Source organism: Centrocercus urophasianus, unplaced genomic scaffold (genome assembly GCF_019232065.1).
Source record: "Centrocercus urophasianus isolate 14NV4802_14NV808 unplaced genomic scaffold, USGS_Curo_1.0 seq_31, whole genome shotgun sequence".
NCBI lineage: Eukaryota > Metazoa > Chordata > Aves > Galliformes > Phasianidae > Centrocercus > Centrocercus urophasianus.
In genome coordinates this window covers 9,025,522-9,050,195 of record NW_024884878.1, presented here as the reverse complement: position 1 = coordinate 9,050,195, position 24,674 = coordinate 9,025,522, and the positions used below count along the sequence as shown (strand labels likewise).

Here is a 24,674-nt window from a genome sequence, read left to right as displayed (position 1 = left end):
AAAAAAAAAAGTAGAAATAAGGCTTCTTTCAGAACAGGGATGTCTTTTATTGTCATGGTAAAGAACCTAAGTTCCAGACAGGAATGCTTGACATAAGAGCAAACTGTGAGTGTTCACATGTTTCAAATCCCATCGTAATTTTTGAATTATGAAATTAAAAATTCAAAACCAAATCCATTAGGTATTTCATTAGCACCAGTACTTGTAGTTGCTACGTTGTTGTTAAAGCTAGCCAACCATACTATGTTATGCCAACTCTTGATTACATTTATTAGACACCATCTTATTCATTAATCTCAAGGCATAAGACATTTGTGCAAAAATGCATAGAGCCATTTATTAAGCACAGCAATCATGCTACTCAGGTCACAGAGCAGACTTTTTAGATGTACATGCAACCAGGTAGATCATAAAGGTGAAACTAAAGAGACTGCACAGACAGACCAAGGCAATAATCACCTAGTAACTTTGCCTTTTTTCCTTTAAGACCATCAAAAGACCACTTCTCACAATTCTCACTAGTTCTCACTAAATTTACTCCTCCTTTCTATCCTACACTTGATTGGTTTAAGCTCACAGCAACTAATTCTTATTGCATGAATCTTGATTTCTCCGAAATCTGTGTTGGAAAATCGGCAGGAAGAGAAGCACAATAGTTCTGCAGAGGTTATACAGATACTGTCTGAAGGTCCAGAAGCAAGTTTCTCAGAAACTGAAACTCAGATCACTTTCAAAGGGAGGCTGAAAATACAACCCACTGTTCTCATGGCAGAAAGGTCCACTAGGGGCACAGAATCTTTCAAAAGGCCCTGATATGCTCCTCTCCTCAGACACTCTTGCCTCTAACTTGGAGAGATATGTATTTGTTGGGTGACCAAGGGGTTAGAGTCAACAGTTCAGAGTCCAAACTGAAACCAGGAACAAGTGCTGTCCTTCATGAGTCTGTGCAAGGAGCAACACCGTAAGGCATCTTCATGAATGACAGTGGCATTGAGTGCATCCCCACTAAGTTTGCAGATGACACTCTAGAGGAAAAGGATGCTATACGCAGGGACAATGACACAATAAATACACCCACGTGAACCTCACAAAGTTCAGTAGGTGCTGCATCTGGGTCGGGGCAATCCCCAATACCTGCACAGATGTGAGGAAGAACTGTTTGAGAGCAGCCCTGTAGAGAGGACTTGAAGACAGTGGCTGATGAAAAATTGGTTATGAACCAGCAATGTTCTCGGCTTGCAGCCCAGGAAGTCAGTCATACGTACGTACATTCTTGGCTGTATTTAAATAAGTTACTACATCTAGCACATTGAGAAAATTTGTAGTCTCACTCTTATTTGACCTTCTGAGACCTCACCTAGAACATCACACCCAGGTTTGGGAGCTCCCGCACAAGAAAGGTGCAGAGCTGTTAAGGAGGTCCAGAGGAGGGTCGTGAAGATGGTCAGAGTGCTTGAGCACCTCCTGTAAAGGAGACTGGCTGCAATCTGTGGCTGTTCAGCCTGGAGAAGGCTATAAGGAGATGTTACTATAGTGTTTCAGTACATACAGGGGGCTAAAAAAAAGAGGAAGAAAAACTTTATACCTGCAGAGACAGTGGAAGGTATAATTCTTTTAGACTAGAACACAGCAGAGTTGGACCAGACATGAGGAACAAATTATTTACTAGAAGGGTGGTTAGAGCAGGTTGCCCAGAGAAGTTGTGGATGCTCCATCCCTGAGAGTGTTCAAGGGCAGGCTGGATGGTGCTTTTATTAACATGATGTGATGAAATGCGTTCCCATCCACGGCAGGGGAGTGGACTTGGTGATCTTTAGAGGTCTCCTGAAGCCCAAACCATTAATTCTATGATTTCACCCCCCCCCAAAAAAAAAAAAAAAAAAAAGAATCAGAGCCATCAGCTGTTTACAACATGTTACAAGAAGAAGTTCCTTATGCTTAGACTTCTGCTACAGAAGCAAAGCCTCGAGTTTCCACTGACAAAAAAAGCCAAGCATACGGCAAAAGGAAATTTAGACTGCAGGGAGTTGGACAAGAAGCTTACAAAGAAAAACCTGTTCTTTAGAATACGTATGCTACAGCAGGTATAAAACACACAAGTAGCTGATAAAACTGTAAAGTCAATTTTTTAAGTATGAAAGTGAATAAAACCTCAAGATTGCAACATAAATGATGATAAGAGCTCAAAAATCAAACCAGAAATAAATCCCAGAGTTAGGTGTATTAACGTGTTTTCAATACTGAGCAACAGGGGCAATTTTTTTTAACGGTGAAATGATTATATAAGCAATGGATTAACATCGTTAGGTTGTTTCATTTTTTTAATGAAACTAAAACACATTTCAAAAAAATAGTCCATTTGCAATTATATAAACCTGTACAAGGAAACTATCAATGCTTCCAGCAATTTTACTATGTAAAAAGCTTTTTAAAAAGATGTGAAAAAGTATAAAAAGAGAAAATTCACTGGCTTATGTGAAAATTTGCATATACAAACCTGTAACCCCAACACAGAAGAAAAGTTATATTGAATTTATAAAGATACACTCCAGAAAACAAAATACTCCTCGCCTTATAAAAGATGCTAATAATTTCTGTTTTGAGAATTAATTTCATTGTACTACACTGAATAAGAAGTTCACAAACAGCAACATTTACACAATCTTAAACTGAGCTAAAGCGGAAAGTCCAGCTCCCTGCTGACAAAGAGAAGTTCTCTTTCTTTAACCCAGTCAAAGCCTACTAAAACGTCCCCAAAATACATGCAGATCATCTTGGTCTACAGCAACACTAGTGGAACACTAAACATGACTCTCACTCAATGCCACTCTTCTTCTAAGGTCACTTATAAGGTCACTTTTAAGGCCACTTTTAAGTTGCATCACCTCTACAGAGGAGCATAAAAACAAAACAAAAAACAGCATACGATCACTGCTTACATAGGAACTTACTCCCAGTAATTTCTAACATACAACAGTGTATTTGAAAATACAGCCACCTTGTACACTTCATTTCCTACCTGCTGAAACTCCTCAGTGTGATCAAATTACCAAACCCAGCCACAGAGAACAATGCAACTCCTTCTGATATCATTCTGACATCGTCTGCATCCTTGATACAGAATTTGCACACACACTTTTGACGCAGTATTTAGAACTGCCTTCTCTAGTGCACTCCCCAACTTGCCAAATAAACCATGCTTAATTAAAAAAAGCAGAATGTTAACACTGGTATTCTAAACATATCTGACAACCTCATTACACAGATTTGTAACTGAACCTGCACATAAAACCTATCAGTAACATACAACACACAGTGAAGTGATGAAGTGGTCAGGTAGCTGTTATCCCCACTGAAAGTACACAGATCTGAGAGTAAATAAATATTTTACAATACACTTATTGATTTAAAAACTAGAAAAATATTGTAGGCAAGCTCAAGGCATTGCTAAATTTGCACTTTCCAGTTCATAACTTTATCATAGTCCTGAATTCGCTGTTTTATGTGAGAAAGCTTATTCTTTAGGTATTCACAACGTTCCTTTTTCTCCAGAAATGCGGGATCCTGCCAAGAAAACACAAATTCTTACATTAATAATTATGCTCTCAGTTTTATCCAGTAGTAGTCTATTATCAAGCATGTTCTTGACTAAGGACAGCATATAACTATTTGCCAGAATAATACTTTTTTCTTTGACCATGACTTTTTGTTGCCTGTTTCTTCTTCCTTCATGGAGGGCTACAGAAAGAAGTCCTGCTTTAATACACTACTGCAGCTATTTAGGAAAGAGAGCAGTTTTTAAAAAAAAGCCTGCAAATGTAAACTACAATCTACTACATCATTTTTATTTAATATATGGGTTCTGATACGTCTAATAAATACCTCTCCAAAAAGGAAACGGAAGTTAGTTAACATGGACACAACTCAAATTTAATTAAAAAGAACAGTTACTTGAATGGAGGATGCTTTGAAAGAACACAGGTACACATTTACTGCCTGCACTTAAAACTGACCAAGTGAAACTCTTTGCATTATGCTGGAAATGACTTTTTGGAAGTCTACTCAAGTTTCAAGCTGCCAAAAAGAAAGAAGAAAAAAAACTTATTAAGTGTGAGACTACCTTTCCGTTAATGTATCTGACGTCCACGTCAGCTAGTGAATGTGAACAAACTCTACCCCAAGAAGTGAACGGACCTTTAAAATGACAATGTTAAAAGACAAAAATACTTAACTATTTTATTCCTCACCTGGCTAATAGAAGCACTCTCCAAAACAGGTTATTGGCATGAACAGCGAAGGCGGCATCACCCTTTTGCCAAAGATTTAAAATACAATATATACGAAGCCCTGCAATAGCTAGGGGTACCCCAAGGTAGCAAATTTCTATCAGCAGTGCTGTCTATTTACACTTCCTTTGTTGTTCTTTAGATTAATCAGCAATGTAAAGCTGAAAACACTCACATTTTTCTTCTTCTCATATTCTTGCAGAACTTTTGATATCCTTTCCTGCTCCTGTGGAGAGATATCACACACGTTTAAACACACTCATGTAAACTCTACAAAACACTTCTCAAAAGTCAATCTCTCAGCTGATTAAATCTTTTCTGGCTTTAGTTGTACCTTTTGTACTTAAGAAACAGTGAAAACAAGTTAACTTTGCTTTATTCAAACTAGAAAGCTAACAACATGAAAAAAAAAAAAATACAAATACATATACAATATCATTGCATTCTAGATGGATGACCAAATAAGAAACAGCATATTTGAGAAAAACTCTCTCTCCTACTGAGCCACTGCCAAATGTCACCAGACATTAACCAATGAAAGTTAGAAGCTGAACGCTTACCATTACCCTTTTTTTCACAGGTACTCACATATATGCTTCCAGGATGTTGAGGAAGTTGTCTCATCAACGCTTCCAGCTCATTAAACTTTTTTAACACAGCATGGACTTCCACAGACAGCTCTTTGTACTCAGCAAACTGATCATTGAACACTGCTTTATACCGGTCTCGCATTTCATTTGTTTGAATTGCTGGGTACTTCCTTTAAAATAAGTAAATATTCAGTGACTAATATTAGACATCAGACTTCAACAAGCACACAGTCTTGACATCAGTAAAGTGTTTCTGTAATGTTTGCTCATCTCATAATTGCTGAAGCTGTCCCAAATCTGAACCACTGAAATACATGCCAAATAGTATACAAATCAATTTATTTTATACTTCACCACAGAATCACAGACTTGGGTTGGAGACATCTTAAAGGACATCTGGTTTCAACCTTTCTAGACTGGGCAGGGTTGCCACCCACTCTATCTTGGAAATGACAAACAAAACAGATTGTGGATAACATGGAAAGCCTACCCTTTAAAAGGGATATTATCAATTTAGCACTCACACAAGATTAGACAAATTTATAGAACTAAAAAGCTAAGAAATTTCCCATGAATATTGCCTGCATCTTCTGTTCCTTTGGTAATTACATGCTAGATTCTAACAGTGTGTTCCAATGTTTGGGTAGGGTTTTAGGGTTGTTTGTTTGTTAAGTTTCAGATCATTTATGTTACTGTGTCCAAGGCATTGATAAAGAATTGTAAGTTTCTGCAGCACGTGCAGAGAAAACATGAATAAGAGAAATGCTGCTTGAAAAAAAAAAACAAGTCAATTAACAGTACTGACTTTGATAAACAAATTTAAGACACTTACGCTAAGTAGTCTGGCATCACTATAGGTTTAGGAATGTGGCCTGCAGGGATATGACCATTAAGTAGTTCTGGTTTCCTTTCCACTGACTTAAGCTGCCTGTAAGTGACCTCTTCTTTCGGTGCGTCGTCACTGTCAGCACACTACGTTTGAAAAGAAAAAATATTGTCCCAGTTAAAATGAGATTTTATTCAAATGCAAAACACAAGTTCTGTAAAGCATGCAGTTAAGACAGAGATAAGAGTTCTAAGCAGCAGCATAAGTAAATCACATACATTCTTTATATACTTTACTATAGTTAGAAAATCAGGAAAGAGTTCCACAGTTAAGAATTTAAAATGGTTATCTTTCTTCAGTTTGTTCTAATACTCTTGGCATTGAACGTAATATCTGTACCAGTGACAGTCAAATACTTATTTGGGTCTTGAAAGGATTTGTCCCCCGCATCTTAAAAAACAGTTTATGGAAGTTTTCTGGATATCCATTTCATTTGTGGATAAACATGAATCACCCTGTTCTATAGAAATCCCTTTTAGCCTTACTTCCCAATTCTACAATTTAATCCTTGATACAGGAGTGATGTCAAACAAAGCACTGAAGTAAGCAACAGAAAAGACAGTGGCAGGATGCTCACAGTATTTAAAGGGAAACATTTAAGTCTGAAAGAAATACTCCATAAATTTTCTGGAAATCATCAACACCTGCTGCATTAAAATCCTGCCCAAGCTTTGTAGCATGTGCACCTGCAGATCTGTGCAGCAGCACAAGAATCATTATTTTGTTGGTATTTCAAAGCTTGTAAGAGAGTCTTGGAGTAGTCATAGAATAACAGCAGCAAACTCAAATCTCAAACCTAACAATGAGCTCCCACTGCCCCCTCTCCAACTTTAACAGGAAGCCAAAAGGAAAAAATTAAACCCTAAATCCTGTAATGCATCAGATGCTTTGTTGCTATAACCATGCCTGCAAAATTCTATGATAAAGACTACAGAACTCATCAATTAATGAAACAAACTAAAAGCACATGCTGTCAACAGTAAATCTTAAAACCAAGATGAACTAGCACTAACCTCTTCACAGACTTCTTCCAAATCCTGCGAGCAAGAGAATGCTCTCCTGATTACTACTACAGAACTAAACCTCATCTTTTCCAAAGAAAACAACAATGAAAAAAAAACTAATGAAAAAAGGTAGTCAAAACAAGGAGTCACAAGAAAAAAAGAGCATGCAATTGGGAATACCAATAAACAGAAAAATGAGTTTGCTTCCTACCTTTCTGTCTGGTAAAGACACCTGTGTTTTCATCTGTAAAAAAAAAAAAACAAAACCACACAGAACTTTAAGTTTTATTTTAAACAGCAAATCAAAAAGCACAGATACTTAATATATATTTTGAGCCAAGCTGTAGATATTCTTATGCCTTTATAATAAATAATGAACATATTTAGCAAAAGAATGTTTTCAGATCAAGCATTTTTAAGATGTTTGAAAGCCCAGAACACAAAGCCCAGAACAAGATGTTCAGTAGCACAGTCGAAAGTAACAGGGAGGAAATACTCCAACCACTTCTCAATCACCTTTAAATTTCATACTCCAGTGATTCATGCAGCTTAGCTCATTGCCTAGAAAACACAGCGGTGAACTAACCAGTAACCAACCAGCTACTCTTCTGCACAGCACTGTCTTGATCCTAGTTTATATGATAGAAATGTTAACTTCAAAAATATTCTTAAGGAAATAGAATAAAAGAACATGAATAGCAACAGGTAAATCACCTCATTCTTGCAGGATGTATTTAAAAACGGGCTGAAAACTAGCTAGTCTCACACATCTACAATTCCCTTTCCTAAAAGTGAGTCTCAAGTTCTATGCAAGATCTTGGTAAGGAAACCAACATTAAACTAAAATGCTGAAAATCAACAGAAATACAACCATAAAGCAGATGGAATGGAGCTTCTTGCATTTAAATGCTGACAATTACTTAAGGTAGGCTTTTGTAAACTCCACATATGTGTATTTTTAAGCTATCTTTTAATGATTTTTAGCAGCTTTTCAGAGCGCTTTCCCATGGAAGAAGTTTTATGCAATTGGCTTCAAATGCCCTTGTTGGCAGCATTATGACAGTTTATCATTAACTATGTGGGTATTGAGTGGTTTTAGTAGGGACAAGGCCAGCAACAACACAAAACAGATTAAGTGAAAAGATGAAATAACAGAACTGAGACACCAGCTTTCTCATCACTGTTGTTATCATAGAATCACAGAATGGCCTGTGTTGCACAGGAGCACAGTGCTCATCCAGTTCCAGCCCCCTGCTGTGTGCAGGTCGCCAACCAGCAGCCCAGGCTGCCCAGAGCCACATCCAGCCTGGCCTTGAATGCCTGCAGGGATGGGGCATCCACAGCCTCCTTGGGCAGCCTGTGCCAGTGCCTCACCACCCTCTGAGTGATTATCTGGTACAACTGTAAACACAGTTAGACAAGTAAATACTGAATAGACAAGAACCACTTGGATTTTTACTTCAAAATGCTAACCAGTATTTTATATTCTTGCTGTCATTCGCAATAGCAGTCCACATGCTGAGAATGTGGTCTCCAAACAAATGAGTTGTCTTTAAGCCCAACCCTGCTAAAAAGCTCAACAGGCACATGATTTGGATTTTCCTTTGTTTGGAATACACACACACACACACACGGAAGTACTTCATCACATAATGCCTGTAGAGAATGCAGAATTCCACCAAACAACACCTGTTCCTTTCCAAAAAGACTCTGGGTCACATCTTCACAACACTTGTTATTTGTCCGTGACTGAGGTTGATGGCTCAGCCCCTGTCTCTGGAAGTGTTCAAAGCCAGATTGGACACGGCCCTGGGCAGCCTGGTCTAGCACTAAATGTGGAGGGTGGTGGCCCTGCATGTGGCAGGGGAGTTGAAGTTTCATGATCCTTGAGGTCCCTTCCCACCCGGGCCACCCAGTGATTCTGTGAAGGCTCAGGGCCATACAGCAGACCTTACAGTTGTGCCCACCAAAAGGATCCCCACGACCCACCTCTCGTTCCATCTGCTCCTTCTGCCTCCTGGCTGCTTCGTGCCTCCACAGCTTCAGAGAAACCAAGGCGCTAATCAGGTAGATGACCACCGTGACAAACAGGAAGATGATGGCTGCCGTCTGACCTCCTTCCACACGGCAGAAAGAGGCATTCATCGGCGTCTTGAACAGCTGGTAATAGCAGAGTCCCCCTCGGTTGACGTCGTTGACGTACACGATGCCGGCAGACATGTACAGAAGGAACATGGCCACATTAATGCCAAACTCGGTCAGCGGCCACCAGCTGGAGTCGAGGAGGATGGTGCGGTAGTACATGGACATGCCGAGCACCAGCAGCACGATGGTGACGATCCACGCCACGCCGGCCACCACCAGCACGAAGGGCGTTTTGGGCCCGCTGTAGTAATAGCCGCCGTAGGAAGCGTCGTAGCCGTAGGGCTGCGAGTAGCCGAAGGCGTTGTACCACTCGTTGTCCTTGTGTACGTAGGCGGTCACGCAGGCGAAGACGGCGGCGCCCAGCAGCAGCTCGGCCACGCCGAGCAGCCGCAGCAGCCCGGCCCAGGACTTCATGTAGGCGTAGCGCTGCCGGTAGGCCTCCACCTGCTCCTCGTACGTCATGCCGGTGGGCGCGCCCGACGAGTCCCCGCGCAGCATGGCCTCGGCCTCCAGCGAGCGGCAGCTGCCGCCCGACCCCTCGCACCGCTCTGCGGAGCGGCCGGGCCGCACCCGCGGCTGGCCGGGAGAGGCGGGCGGCGAGCATGGTGTCCCGTCCGACACGAACCCCACGTCGGACGTCGCTCCGTCCCAGCCCGAGCCGCGGCCGCGCTTCCCCTTGAAGAAGTTCTTCCACGAGTCAGGGATGAAGCGCCGCACCGGCTTCAGCTCGGCTCGTCCGCCTCCGGGACCCGCGTCCGGACCGAAGGGCGGCTGCAGCGGCAGCGGAGGCGGCGGGAGGGGGGCGGCGGCGGCGGCCCCGGAGGGCGACGACGCGGCGCTCCGCGACATGACCCGCGGCGGAACGGCCCTCCCCGCCGCACCTGCGCCGCGCCGCCCCACCCGGCCGCACCTGCGTGATGCGGCGCCGCCATCCGCGCGGGAACGCCGGCACTGCCGCGCGCACTGCGCCTGCGCCGGCCGAGCGCTGTGGTACTGAGCGAGTGCGGGCTGCGGCTTCGGAGCGGCGGGGAAGGGCTGCCGAGCTGATCTGCGGTGCTTAGGGCTTACTTTAAGTTGAAGCAACAAATTGAACAAGGGCTGGAAGGGTTAGGGGTAGGGAACTGTATTGCAATCTCGTGCTTCTCGCTTAATTTGGACTCGTTAATCTTTCTAGCACCTCTGTTCATATCATATGTTCAAATCATAGAATCACAGAGTCATAGAATGGCCAGGGTTGCAAAGGAGCACAGTGCTCATCCAGTTCCAACTCCCTGCTACGTGCAGGTCGCCAACCACCAGACCGGGCTGCCCAGAGCCACATCCAGCCTGGCCTTGAATGCCTGCAGGGATCCTCCACCTTAAAAACCAAGGCTTTATTAACAGGTTTGATCCCAGCAAGTGTTCTTTGTGACCTAGAGCTACTGTCCAGCTCAGCAGTGTCCCAGCGTCTGCTTGGATCCAAATTTGTGCTCACCAGTTTCTTTGGGAACGGACATAAAGAGTCAAAGACTTCAGGAAAGAAATCCATTTCTAAAACTATAACATGGCTATTTCAAGCACCCAGTGCTCCTGTGTCATAGCGAAAGTACTGGAATACATTTTGGATTCAGAAAACCTTGTCTTCTCCCATTCCTTCTAAGAGATTGTTAGTGGACACCTGAAATCACAATCATTAAATACCAAGCCAAACCAGCCTTTGCACAGTAAGCCATCGGACTGGTGTACGTGGGGCTTTCTGCTACTGCAAACAAGGAGGTCTACAAGGTAAATTCAAGAAACACGAGGCCAAGGATGTGGCTCTGGGCAGCCTGGTCTGGTGGTTGGTGACCCTGCGCATAGCAGGGGCGTTGAAACTGGATGATCATTGTGGTCCTTTTCAACCCAAGCCATTCTATGAGTTTATGGGGCATCCACAACCTCCTTGGGCAGCCTGTTCCAGTGCCTCACCACCCTCTGGGTGAAAAAATGTTGTCAGTGTTCAATTTTTTTCTCAGAGTATTGATAAAAACTTAGCAAAGTACCAGTGAGAACTCATCCTGATTCCAATTACAGAAACGTAACTGAGGCTTTGTAAATGATGTTGTGGTTCAGAAGGTACAGCACTGTGTCGTGCATGTCATCCCATTAGTGAACCATCTGTAGATCAATATAGGCTTGAAATAGAAATAGGAGTCAGCATTCTAACATCTAATGCAGAGGAGCTGCAGTGCTAAAAAAAAAAAAAACAGTGTTTCAAAAAATTGAATAAAAATCAGTGCTGCTGTCTAATTTCAGATGAAGCTCTCGTTAAAATACTCCCATAGTTCCATGGATGTTCAGCTTCTTCAGGGGATGTAAGAAGCATTTCCCATTGTTTCTTTTCCACGTCTTTTTCTGAAGAGGCATCATCACCATGCCAAAGACAGACAGCTCAAACTGCTGTCTAATTACTGTGCTGTGCCTAAACAATGTAGCTCCTGATGAGCAGATCACAGTCATCCAGAGATTTGAATTTCAGTTCATAAAAGCCATTTGACAAGGTTAGAATCACAGTTTTGCTGTTGGTGAACTCATCCTTTTCTTGATGTTGTTTTTCCAAATAAGCATTTAAGATGTAACAGCTAACAGTTGCATCTCTTTAGTATTGCATTAGTAAAGCAATCTCTTGCATCATTATTAAATTATTGCCTGTCTTTGCCAGAATTATATTTTGTCTTAAAAGTGGTGGTCGAAGCACAAATACTGCTCATGGATTGGAATTCAGAGGTAAAGTGTTTTGTTAAATGGGTGGTATGTACTTTAAGGCACTCAAGCCCTTCTTCAGAATTCCAAGTACAAAAGCTTTCCCAGTTTTTCTAACGATATCAGTTTGATAACATCTGCCGGTGAACCACGTTCTGCTCTGCTAGAATTGGCATAGATTTATCCGGAGAAAGAGTGAGCCTTGGTTTCCAGAAGAGCTGTCAGCTGACACACTGCTCTGGGTCTGTTCTCTGTTCTGGGGAAAATAATTAAGAAAACCTTGGTTTGCTCTTTATTTTCAGTGGGAAAAGAATGCCAGCTGCTAATATCTATGTTTGCTGAAGTAAGACAAGGTAACCTCTAATTCACGTATATGATCATTAATAACAGTATAAAAACAGTAATAATTGTTTGTGGTAACTATGATTGCAGCTGTCTGCATCTACTGGGTAAATAATGCACAGCTGATTGCATATGTGTGATAAAATTAGATAACTGTACTTGCACTGGGTTCATATGCTGTCACGTACAAAAAGGTAGGTAGATGTTTGTTGCTTTCTGCAAAAGCAAAATTTGCTTCTTGCACAGTGATGTATGGTTATGTTTGGTGCTTGTCTGTTCCCAAAGGTGATAGGGCAGCTCTGCACGTGTTCTCTCTCCTGTAGGAGCTAAAAGGTTGTTTTACTGCTCACTACTCTGTCTGCCTTTACAGTTCTCCAAAACACTGTCCACCTTTCTGCTATTAAAAAATCTGCATTTGATGCATTCAGCCTCTGTAAATTCACTTTTCTATTAGTTTCTTATATAGCATTTTGGTATTAACATTGTAGGTTACTCCTAAAAAAAAGCCTTCTACTTATTTCCACGGAGGGTAGAAAAGATACAAAGAGCACAAGAGCGCTTTGATAGAGCAACTTCTCAGATATGAAGTACTGTTTTTCAGTGTAGTCACAATCATCAGCTGATTTGTGCAGCTGTCCAGAGTGTGGCTTGTCTGTCACCACTGCTGGTCTCCATAAGGGTTCAGCAAGGACTGTTAGATGTCAGTGGGTGCAAGCTTCAAGACATGCAGTTTTCAACTCCACACCTTTGCTCCATATGCTCTTCCATGTCAGGTGCTGTTTTTCAGACTGCTCCTCTGCTGCCATCTGACACATGGCAACAATGTGGGATGGAATGGAATATTGGTGGGAAGCTTCAACCTCTGTTGCCATACTGTTAGCATTCATTGGTTGTGGGCCATTATAATAAAATGGCAGGCATTACTTTCAGTGCAGCCCTCATACACCTCTGCTGGACAATCCACATTATAGGACAGATCTCTGCAGAACTGTATTGGCATCTTTCCTCCACTGCAGGAGTTAACCATTAACTCACCCCTACCCACTCAGTCCCTTTCATATTTATTAATAATTGATCAGGCTTTACTAATTAAGTTGTTCTTTCAAGCCTAAAGCTTCTTTTAAAAGTGCCTGAGACATAATTAGAAGCCCTTTGGAAATCTGGTAAACTCTTTTAGCTAGACCTTACTGCTCACTGATCTCTGTCAAGCAATTTAAAACGCTTTAAAAAGCCTTTCTCAGATAAAGGCTTTTATCTGATAATTTTTATACTTATTTTTATACTTAGATAAAGTACACTCAGAGTATAAAAAAGTCAAAGCTTGCAGAGCATTTAAAAGAACGTGTAACGTGAGGCAGTCCAGCAGTAAGCAGATGTTTCATTCAGAAGACTTTTAGTAAATATGTAGTATTGGTAATATGTATGTAAACCAGAAGTTGCTGTTCAGACTGCTGGGTTACCTCTGCTGTGTTAACTACTTGCAATAAAAGACTTTGCATAGATCTTTACAAGACTTTGTATAAACATGGTCTTCACAAGACTTTTAGCTAAGGTCTAATCATCCAGGTGAATGCATTATGCAGGCTATGCAGTAATAACTATATCTAAATACACAGTCGATTCTTTATTCTGTGGGGGCAATCTATAAGTATGTGTTGGTATCTATATCTATATCTATATCTTGGTATCTATAAATATGGGTTGGTGATAGGCACAAGTAGATATAAACTGATTTTGTATACGAAATTATTCAAATATATACAGGACCACTCCAGTTAACTTATGAATTATTTATTTTCCAGTGTCTTTAATCATCTGTGCGTTGCAATCCACCCAATGTGATACTGGAGCTCCTTTTTTCTTCAGCTGAGATTGCTCCCATCCAAGATGCTGGAAGACTACCACTGAGTAGGCATTTCAGCAGGTAAACCTGATACTTAGTTTCCTTCAGAACATCATGTTTTATTAAATTAAGGAGGAAAAAAACCAACTTTCAGGCAGAAGTTCCATATACACCTGTTATGTGAGTTTTATTTTCAATGGCATCACTTTGTATTTTGTCTCTTTAAAGTTTTTCCAGATGAAACCTATTTAGTAGATCTGAATGTTAGTAGCAATATTTTAAATAGCCTCGTTTATAGTTCTTTTTCATCTTTAATTCTATTAAGCATTAGTTTTCTATCTGTTCCTAGTTTTCTGATTGCATGACATGGATCAAATATTTGTTTTTACAGTCTAAAAGATTTAAGCGAGAATGAAATTGATTTGACACAAAAAGGGGAGTGTTCTTTGCCCAAGACACAAAGCATTAACCTGGAACTCTGCTGTACTTTCATGTAGTGTATTGCAGAGGTGTAAGAAAGAATACTTAGAGTTGGAAGGGACCTTAAAGGTCATCTTCTCCACCTCCCCTGCAGTGAGCATGGTCATCCACAGCTCCATCACGTTACTTAGAGCTAGTCTCTCCAAGCGGTGCCTCTGGTGGGATCCGCAGTCCCAGCCTTCCTGCTTTCCTGATTCTTGAAAGTTCAGCACTTTCCGCATAAGCCAGAAATGCCATGGAGTTGAGTAATTATTTTAATAGTATTTAATACTCATGAAAGGTTGCACTGGCCTATCTGTACTATGCTATGTTCTTCTCCATGAGTTCTGCTGATTCCATGCTCTTATTTCACCACCACAGCCTCACAGCCCTCCAGCACACATGCAGAGAGCATGGCAGCATTCTGATCCCACAAGAAAATAGCACACTCACAGACATAATGCTGTGTGTGTAATGCTCAAACAGTACTCCTGCATTTTGTGTCATTTTAATTCATAAAAGCAATTTTTATATCCTCCTCCTCTCCCCAGTAAAACAAGTTTGCTCTTCTCTTGCAGCCACTCTGACTGAAACATATGCAAGTCTTCTTCATCATTATCAATATAAACTTCCTCCATGCTGATTATACTCTTGTTCAGTTTAAATGGAAAACGAAAAACCTGAACTCTGGCCTCACCAAATGTATTACAAGACAACCTCATACACTACCTTTTTTGATATTAAAAAACAATGTTAACAACCACATTCTGCTGTGCTGGTCCCACCACAGAAATTGCACTTTCATACACGCTATGTTGCTCGTGGTCCTTTTTTGCTGCCAAATAACAAAGTCTTGCAAGGGAAGGGGCACAGGACAGGTTGTATCTACAAGGAGGAAGCTGCTGTCTGTCTCTCTCAGCATGCAAGCACAGCAGTAAAATCAGTAACACTGTATGGCCATCCTTGCTCTTTCCCTATTTGGAGTTAAGAATGGGCTTACACTAGCCCAGCGAACAACTACACCAAAGCATAGGATATAGGAGCTACAACTCCACCACAGCAGGGATTCATATAAACTTATTTGAAAGAAGCAGGGCAGGGATAGGGAAGATGAAAGACCAAGCAAAGGGTATTGATATTGTAGTTATTTCTGTTAATAAAAAACCAAACTCTAAGAAAATGAGTATTTCTGAACTTGTATGAATTTTGTTTGGAGTATTCAAAAGCAAAAAAAAAAAAAAAAATTGTATGATAATAAGCTCCTCACACAATCTCAGAACAAATACAATTCTCCTTCCCACTGTTCACTGTTTATAGTATTATGATGAGCTATTTCTCATTACTCAGATTGCCTTCTATCATCTATGCAGTGATGATTTCCACATTTTCTTTAAGTGTGATTATATTTATTTGTATTTCCAGAGTAAGAGGCTTGGCTTCCACTTTCAATTTCAGATATTAAAGTTTACGAGATAACTAAAAACCATGCAAGCTCTAAGGCATTGAATTTTTTTTCCATCATATATATCATCATATATAGATATATGATAGACATATATTATTGTATAGGTATATAATAATATGCATACATAAGTATTAAGAAGATACAAGTTATTGAAGCGTGAACCATAAGGGCTCAAAAGGAGGTCTCCATCACCACTGTGCATTCGCTTCCTGAACACAAATATTTGTAAGCAGGGTAGCTCTGTGTTTGCATTTTTAGTGAAGGCCTGAAGTTCCTGCACTGCGGTTTACAAGAGACTGTGAACAAACTGCTTTGGTAACACATCCACCAACACACAAGCTATACTTTACACTAGGATGTCATAAACCAAAGCAACTGCTGGTTAGCTCTCAACAGAGAACCACAGAGAAGACAGCAGGTGCAGCTAACATGATGTCAGAAGGAAGCCATTGCCTTACCACCCCCAGCTGACCTCCAAGCAATGCTGGCCAACCACAGCCCCACTATTCCAAATCACAACTTTGTTTTTCTCTAGTGACCATGAAGTACAGCTAATTATCAACAGCAGTGAATTGAATCACTTCTCAACATACAGTAACGGAAGAGTGATCAAAGCTCAGGTAATAAAGACTTTTCAGTGTGATGTATTAAAATACGAGTTGACACTCAGATTGTCGTTCAAAACTTTTTAAACAAATAATGCTCCCCAAATGCAGACCAAACATCCAGACCACAATCATATATTAACTTTTTATTTTCCCATACAGTATTCACAGAGTCTGTTTCTTGTCTTACTCAAACTTTTTTTTTTTCCAAGCTAAATCAAAAACTGACATTTCACAACACGAAAAGAAGTTGCGTAAACACAAAACACTGAAGGAATAGCTGAAAACCAGGGTCTTTAGCAGTTAAAAACACAGTTGTATCCCCATTAACGCATGGCAATTTACTTGCGTATGACACCATTAATCAAGCCATCTTTTCATATATGAAAAGATGCAGCTCAAATAAAAAGTCACAAAGCATTTCTTCACTCACTGCATATTAGCATGTGTTTTATTATATCCTATTCAGTCACATTTTAAAAACTATATACAGCTATGTTTAAATGGGTGTCTGTGCCATGTTTTTAATACGACAAAATAAAGGCATTTTAAGCTATTGCTGCATATTACGTAGCAAGATATCAAAGGACTGGTTCAGATAACTAATTTTAATGAAAAGGTCAAGTCCACTAAACCTCTGCAGTGGGCACAATATTGAGCAGAACAGTCCCACCTTACACATTCAAACATTATGAAAGAACAGACATGTATACAATGGACAACCAGTGTTTGGTTTACCCCACTGCTTACCCATTTTAATAGCACACAGAACACAGTGGAAAAAAAATTTCAATCTTTAAAACAAATGTCTTTGTTTTGATTAAAACTACAGAAGTGATATTCAAAATTTGGAAGATTATAGAAGACAATTTGGTAATTAACTCATGTTTTCATCCGATACTTGCACCCAAAGCGCAGAACTTGCTTCACTGTTGAGTGCAAAGCAGCCAAAAGCTACAGAGTATCAGAAGTACACACACATAGGTATGGTTAAAAACACAGTGCATAGGCACATATCTGTCTCAAAAAAAGGAATACTTTTTTTTTTTTTTTTTGCTTTCTGACTTTTGTGAATTTACTTGGAAGCTTTCATTCCAAATTTTGGAATCTTTCATTCCAAAAGGAGAATGCAGTATTTGAATTCCAGTACAAGACAGTACACAGAATCCTGAATTTTACATACATTGAGCATTTTAGTACCTCCTTGACCTGTTAACTTATTTTTGAGCTCCTTCGGGTTTTTTGTTTGGTTATTTGTTTTGGTTTCTGAGGAAGTTTTCTCCGGAACAGAGATGAGTACATACTTCATTTTTCAATCAGTACAACATTTAAAATGAAGTTACCCTGGGTCAGTTCTTCAGAATGCTTCGGGGTCACTTTCAACATTTTGCTGGAGATAACACGGGCTGTGAATGAGGATACAGCATTCTTTCTCTGGTTGTTGAAAATTAGTTTAAGAAGCATCTTTTGAATTAGTCAGTAATACAACTTTTTTTTCCCACCTTAGTTTAGTTTGTGTGCATTTACAAGTTGCAGGCTACTTACTCCTCCTGATACACCTGAAGGAGTTGACCAGTTCAATCTCAGCTACATGTACGTTCATACACTTATTTCCTTCCACATCCAAATAAAGCAAGACTTTACAGTACATAAGCTACTCACTACACGAGCAGTGGAAACAACGTGGCTATTAACTCTACCAAAAGATAACCTGAAATATTTAAAACATTTTCTGACCACTAGCAAAAAAGAGTGGCGATCAGATGCACAAGGCCATACTGTATCAGTGCACCACACACAAGGAAATAAAATTTACAGCACACGTGCAATGCAGTATCAATATCAAATCGGCCTCTAAACAGGAAAACAATTTGGAAAAAACCTCAGTATGTGCCTCACATGTAATATAGCCTTGGCCAGTGCTGGTGCTGTGCTGCATAACAAACCAAGCGACCTCTGGTCTTAAATCCAAAAAGCAGCAACAACGTGTGCCCAGACACTGCACAGCTTCAGTGACAAAGTTACAACTCTATTTTATTGCAAGTTTTTAAAATAAATTTGGAGATTTGGATTTTTAAAGACAGAAAATCTATTTCCTGAGTAGTCTCAGTTTGAAATCTCTTCAATAAAACGAAACATCACAAAAGAGGAAAAACATTCTACCTTACTATAGAAGAATACATGCTTAAGTAAATGCACTCAACTATAAAATTTAGCATGTTTTCAAAGTGGAGATTTACCAGGCTGACCGAGAGTGAGCCATGATGTAGTGTCACACTTGCAACAGATTAACAAATAAGCAAAGGATGTAATCAGCTTTTTTTTTTTTTTTTTTTTTTAAAAAAAACAGCAAATCAAAACAGCATTACAGTTCATTGCGTTTGCTTGTTTATAATGCAATCCACTCAGCCTGGAAATTATAATCAAACCACAATTTTATATGCATTGCTTCTGCATATCAGACATTTGATTGCTTGGTTCTTATGAAGTTTTATACTGCAGATAAATTCCCTGTTAAAAAAACAAACAAACAAACTGAATTTGGGTTAAAGTAAGTAAAAGACAGATAGGCTGGCCAATGCAAATGTTTAATAGAGGAATCAGAAAGCAGGTTTTTTTTTTTTTTTTCTGAATGTCATCATGTGTCCCTTCTATAACTTTTTGTGTCTGTTTTGTGATTCTAATAGATGATGGGTAGACACACTTGAATGCTGCACATATTTAGATCCTTTGTACCTAGAATTAATCGGAGAATAACAACTTTGCAGATTAATAGTGCATAATGACCTGAAGCATTATCACTACCAGTTATGATCCAACACGAGTTGTTGTGGTTCTTTTATCCGAGAAGAAGCTTTTGAGGAGAAATACCTGCCCGATACTAACAACAAGAAGAATGATTGCTTCCCCTATCGACCAATAAGCAACTCTTGTGTTTAAATCCTCAGCTCTGCTGCGGCCCTGCGCTTCTCTCAGTCGAAAGTGAGTTTGATAATCGATCACAGACTTCAAAGCTTCATGAATTGAAACACAGGCAGACTCCATCTACAGAAGGAAACAAATACAGCGTTCCCCATTAAGAGCACGTAAAATTTTTTATCTAATACAGAACACTACATAGAGAACTACAAAACAAAAATTAATGCATGTTCAATTTCAGAAGTGAACGCTGGAAAAGCTACTGAAATGACAGTAACATCCCAATCATTTCTATCATTAAAATACAGAACTGCTTAATACATGTATGACATTCGTACACAACTAGGATGTTATTCACTAACTGTCATGAAAGTTTTACATCTCAAAAACTACACTAACAAACTCAGTATGTTCTTCTATCAAGAGACCCTTCTCTCACTCATGTATGCAAAAACTGAGAAAGGACAATTCTGTTACTTTTCAGTGTTTCCAAATGGTCCACAACACTAAAGTAATTCCGAAAAATCTGCCCAAATTCACTTACTTCCTCTCCTAAACTAAAAACACTTAACCCGCTCAATCTGTGTTGCCAGCTTTCCAAACCCTAAATCATTTCTCACAAACTTCTTCCATGTTCAGCTCATGCTGTCTAAGTAAAAGTAGGGACTCTTTACTGTGTTTTGATCATCACAGAATCAATCAGCAGATCATCAAAATATTTGAATTCTAACAGGTAGTTTTTCAGCTTTATGTCTTAAAGTGGGATTTCCTGAAGAACAAACAGCACAACCTACTACAAGTTTTACTGATAGGACAAGGGGGAAAGGTTTTAAACTAAAGCAAGGGAGATTTAGATTAGATGTCAGGGCGAGGTTTTTCACACAGAGAGATGTGAGGCCCCGGCACAGGCTGTCCAGAGAAACTGTGGATGCACCATCTTTGGACGTGTTCAAGGACAGGCTGGATGGGGCCTTGGAAAGCCTGATATAGTTGTTGGCAATGCCAACTGTGGCAAAAGGTTGTAATCAGATGATCTTTGAGGGCCCTTCCAAACCATTCTATCATTCTGTGATTGGTAAAGGAAAAGTTTAACACTCTAGTATGGCCACTTGCAGTTACATCTGTGTTTAACCATGTTTTACAAGTCTGGTGTCTGAACAAGTCCCAGTTTGTTCTTCTCAGTGAGATTCAGGAACAGGTTTCCCATTAAGTTCCACCACTGGTGTCACTAATGAATTCTAGATGCCTTCTACTCTACTGAAGATATTCTACAGTGCAAAGCCCCTCTACTTTCAGGCATTCACCTTTCACTCTCCCTGCAAAAATGCTGTCTGAATTCCAACTGATGTTCAATGTTAATGATGTTTAACTCTTCAAAAGGGCTAAACTCTTCAAAAGGGCTGACAACAGCAGGACTAGGGGAAATGGATCCAAATTGAAGGAGGGAAGATTGAGGTTGGATGTTAGGGGGAAGTTCTTTACAAGGAGAGTGGTTAGGCCCTGGAACGGGCTGCCCAGGGAGGTTGTGGATGCCCCGTCCTTGGATGTGTTCAAGGCCAGGTTGGACGGGGTCCTGGGCAACCTGATCTGAATGTGTGTGTTTGGTGGCCCTGCTGGGCAGGGGGGTTGGAACTACATGATCCTTGAGGTCCCTTCCAACCCGGGTGATTCTGTGATTCAATGGTGATATAAATATCTAATGCAGCTGAATCTGGAAAAAAACAAACAACATTCTTTCAAGCTAACAGTTGCTGTCAAGCACGAGAGCATCTTACCTGGGTAAGTGCAGTCACTCTGTTTTCACTAGGAAACAGCGGTGGATCTTCTCCAACCTGGAAATCAAAGTACACAGTTTTGTGTGTGAATGTAGAGAATTCGTTGCTGAAGCAGAATTTGTATGTTCCATTCCTGGATGCAGTAAATGTGAAGCTATCATATTGTTTCTTCATCTCTTTGTACAACACAATGCCATCGGGATCTTCCAATCGACAGTCAACATCATAATGGCCTCCAGTGATCACCTGAAAAGAAAAAGAAACAAAGACATTTATGCAGATATTTAATACATTTCTTCCCAGAAGTGCAATTTGTCAAATGGTCTGACTTTGACAAGTATATTCTGAAATATAACACATTGATTTGAAAATTGTTTGAAGCCAGTCTGTGAAAATCATTCTTTCATAGACGACACACAGAAGGTAAGAGAAAAGTTTGAATTCAAGAAATGAAATGTCAGCTACATTTTCAAAGAGTTTATAGAAGAAATTTTACTTGCTGTCTTATAGCTAACTGCACCATAGCAAAGGCTACCATAGATACAACTTGATGGAGCAGCAAAGACAGTACTGCAACAAATCAACTGTTAACTAAATCCACCACCTCTCCATAGAATCAATACTGCAAGTTGATACTGTTAAAATGTGATAAGACAACTCCTTTCTGTATGGCCTAAAGAGCATAACTATCCTATTAGATCAAGCTGCTCAGCTCTGCAGGAATGGCATATGACCAGTAGAACAGGTATTACAACAGGCCCAGTCCTTCTACCCACTCAACAAAGTAGTGTTACTGAAGGGTCCACTGCTTCCCTCCTGCACTGCTGGCACCAACCATTGCTTTTCAAAACCAGCACATTCAGATAAGGGCCAGGAGTGTCTCCAAACTTCATGACTCACTTTTATTTCAGGCTTTGGTCATTGTTGACATTACTGGGTAGAAGCAGACAAGATACTCTGCCTCTGTAACAAGTACCACTGGTAGTTTAGATGTTCAAAATTTGCTGTTTTCATGACTCTCAGGCTAGCAGTTTGAAGCTTAATATTCGCTCCAGATTTCTTCCTTTTAAGCTAAAGCATGCTGAGTGAGCATGCTTTTTCTTAAATAAATACTCATATCTGAAGGCTTGTCTCTTTTCTATTGTACAGAAACGTTCTACAGTAAGAGAAGCTGCATTGAATTAGGTATCTTTCACATATCTGTTTGCATATCTTCATTTTAGATGGGCATTTCACATGGTTTTGTTTAAAACCACTGCAATTTTTCTATTTATCAAGTTATTAGAACCATAAAGCTAATGGTAAAACAGAAATAGCACAGGAGCTGAAAACTATCTGCCTTGCAGACAGCTAATTTTAAAAACATTCAGCTGGCAAGTGAGATCTTCCTGTTTTTCCAAAAATGTGAATGTCAAGTTCAAAAAAAAAAACTGGATGACTAGATCTGGCTGTCTATCATCTATTGTTGATTGAAATATAAAATTGGTTGCTGGTTGGAAGGTAAAAAAAAAAAAAAAAAAAAAAAAAATGTTCTGCAACTCATCTTTAAAGCATGATTTCAAATTTTACAAGGGCATCACAAACCTCACAAGGGCCAATTTACACGTACACAATAAAGATGCGCTGTCAGACCTTTAAAGCTTTCCATAGATTCCTTCCCATAGAGCTTCCTTGAGCCTCCCCTCAGCTCTTCCTTTAGACTACTGCCAAAGGATGCCCATGCAGCACTTCAGTAGGGCAAACCTGGAGTGTCTTTTCAAAAACACTCCTCCTGTTTTGATCTGTTATGATCCTGATCAGAAGTAGCAATAGTGGGCCTATCTGTGCAGGAATCTCTAGAGATATCCATTTCAAAACAAGGGGAAAAAGCTGACCAGAAAAAAAAAAGAAATGCAAAAAGCAGTAAGAAGGGACAAGAAACCAAGTAGGAGTTGGAAAACAAAGAGCAGAAACAAGAAAAAGTAGGAAAAAAAAATCTGACAAAGATCTGAAACACAGAGGACAAAGTTACAAAGTTATCTGGCAGCAAAACTCCCCAAAATACTATGAAAAAATAAATATGGGACTTCAAAAGGAAAAGCTGGTCCATAAAAGCACACTTCTCCCCCAAAGGTGCTACAATTCCCAGTGTCTGGGTTGACTTTGCCCTGGTGCTGCTGTTGCACTCTTTGGTGTCAGTGGCTGCCACCTGCAGCAGCAGACTCAGAGGTACCAGAAATGCCAGGGCTACGGCTCCATAAATCTCAAAGCTGCAAAACAGTTTTCTGTTCAGAAGGTAAAGGTTCAGTCTGTTACAAAACGTGGAGAGCCCCTTGGCACTGGCATGGATCAGGCCACATCTCAAATATTGTGTTCAGTTTTGGGCTATTCGCTGTAAGAAAGACATTGAGGCCCTGGAGCAGGTTCAAAGAAGGGTGACAAAGATGGTGAGGGGTCGGGAGCACAGGCCTTATAAGGAGCTGAAGGATTGTTCAGTCTGGAAAAGAGGAGGCTCAGGGAAAACCTTATTGCTCTCTGTAACTACTGAAGGGAGGTTGTACTGAGCTGGGGTTTGGCCTCTTTTATCAGGTAACAGTGATAGGACGAGAAATATGCTGCACCGGGGGAAGTTGAGGTTGGACAGTAGGAAAAATCTCTTCCCAGAAAGGTGAGGTATAGGAATGGGCTGCCCAGGGAGGTGGTGGAGTCCTTGTCCCTGAAGGCTTCCTAGAAAAACGTAGATGTGGCATTAAGGGCCGCGGTTTAGCGATGATGGAGGGCTGACTGTTGCACTGGACTGTCCCGCAGGTTTTTTTCCAGCACTAACGATTGTAAGCAACAAGAACTGCACGGTCCCCCTCGGCAATTCACATTAAGCACAGCCCTCACAGGACGTCAGCCGTTTCCGTGAGGCACGGCACGGCACAGCCGCCCTCACCGCGCCGCCATTCACACCCTGCGCGAGGCCGCGTGGCGCCCAGCCGGGCCTGCCCGCTACCTGGAACTCCAGCGTGCACTTGGTGCCCTGGGCGATCTCCTCGTAGAAGCACTGCTTGGCGTTATCGGGCAGCTCGAAGGTGATCTCGGAGGCCCGCGTGGCGCAGGCCAGCAGCAGCAGCAACAGCTCCAGCCGCCCCCACGGCCCTTCGGCCCCGCAGCCCCGCAGCAGCATGGCACAGCGCTGGGAGGGATGGAGACGCGGGACGGAGACCGAGCGGGACGCGGCGCGGGACGCGGCGGGGAAGCAGCAGCGGTGCGGGCGGAGCCGGCGGGTGAGCGCGCTGCCGAGCGGAAGCACTCGCTCTGCCGGGCGCCGCCCTCCGGAAGCACTTCCGGGTGAGTCGCGGGGCTCTGCGGACGTGGTGCGTGACGCGGAGGGCGAGGCGGGGCGCTGCTCCTGCCTTGCGCGGGAAGATGTGTCCCCTCAGCGCTGCTCGGGGGGCTGCTGCGTGGGCTACGCGAGTGTTAGATTTCGTGGAATCAGAAAAGGTCCCTAAGAATATCAAATCCAATCTTCTACTTTGCACTGCCAAGTCTGCCTCCAACAGTGTCCCCACGCACCACATCTCCACGTCCTTTATATACGTGCAAGGATAGTTGAAGCCACTGCTTCTCTGGGCAACTTCACAGCCTCTTCAGTGAATAATTTAATATC

At 41.1% G+C, this 24,674-nt stretch overlaps 2 protein-coding genes and 1 long non-coding RNA gene across 5 annotated transcripts; 1 reads left to right on the top strand and 2 right to left on the bottom strand.

Annotated features, from left to right (window-relative positions):
- Positions 1-26: 26 nt before the first annotated feature.
- MARVELD2 (MARVEL domain containing 2) lies at positions 27-9,760 on the bottom strand. The gene is made up of 6 exons (XM_042829535.1): positions 8,756-9,760; positions 6,978-7,010; positions 5,709-5,848; positions 4,875-5,046; positions 4,462-4,512; positions 27-3,564 (listed from the first exon to the last, which is right to left on the bottom strand). The coding sequence occupies exons 1-6, from the start codon at positions 9,758-9,760 to the stop codon at positions 3,448-3,450; spliced, it is 1,518 nt and encodes a 505-aa protein (XP_042685469.1). The 3' UTR covers positions 27-3,447.
- Positions 9,761-10,845: 1,085 nt separating this feature from the next.
- On the top strand, positions 10,846-15,774 carry LOC122166034. 3 transcript variants are annotated; one of them, XR_006170651.1, is made up of 4 exons: positions 10,846-11,430; positions 11,935-11,985; positions 13,777-13,898; positions 14,855-15,774. It is a non-coding gene; the product is annotated as an uncharacterized LOC122166034 (long non-coding RNA). The 3 variants fall into 3 exon arrangements; XR_006170650.1 differs by lacking the exon at positions 10,846-11,430 and having other exon boundaries at positions 11,437-11,985; XR_006170649.1 differs by lacking the exons at positions 10,846-11,430; positions 11,935-11,985 and adding an exon at positions 11,998-13,137.
- A 703-nt stretch (positions 15,775-16,477) lies between these two features.
- Positions 16,478-24,206, bottom strand: TMED7 (transmembrane p24 trafficking protein 7). The gene is made up of 3 exons (XM_042829500.1): positions 24,018-24,206; positions 21,041-21,286; positions 16,478-19,391 (listed from the first exon to the last, which is right to left on the bottom strand). Exons 1-3 carry the CDS (start codon positions 24,189-24,191, stop codon positions 19,155-19,157), a joined length of 657 nt encoding a protein of 218 aa, XP_042685434.1. The 5' UTR covers positions 24,192-24,206; the 3' UTR covers positions 16,478-19,154.
- Positions 24,207-24,674: the final 468 nt, after the last annotated feature.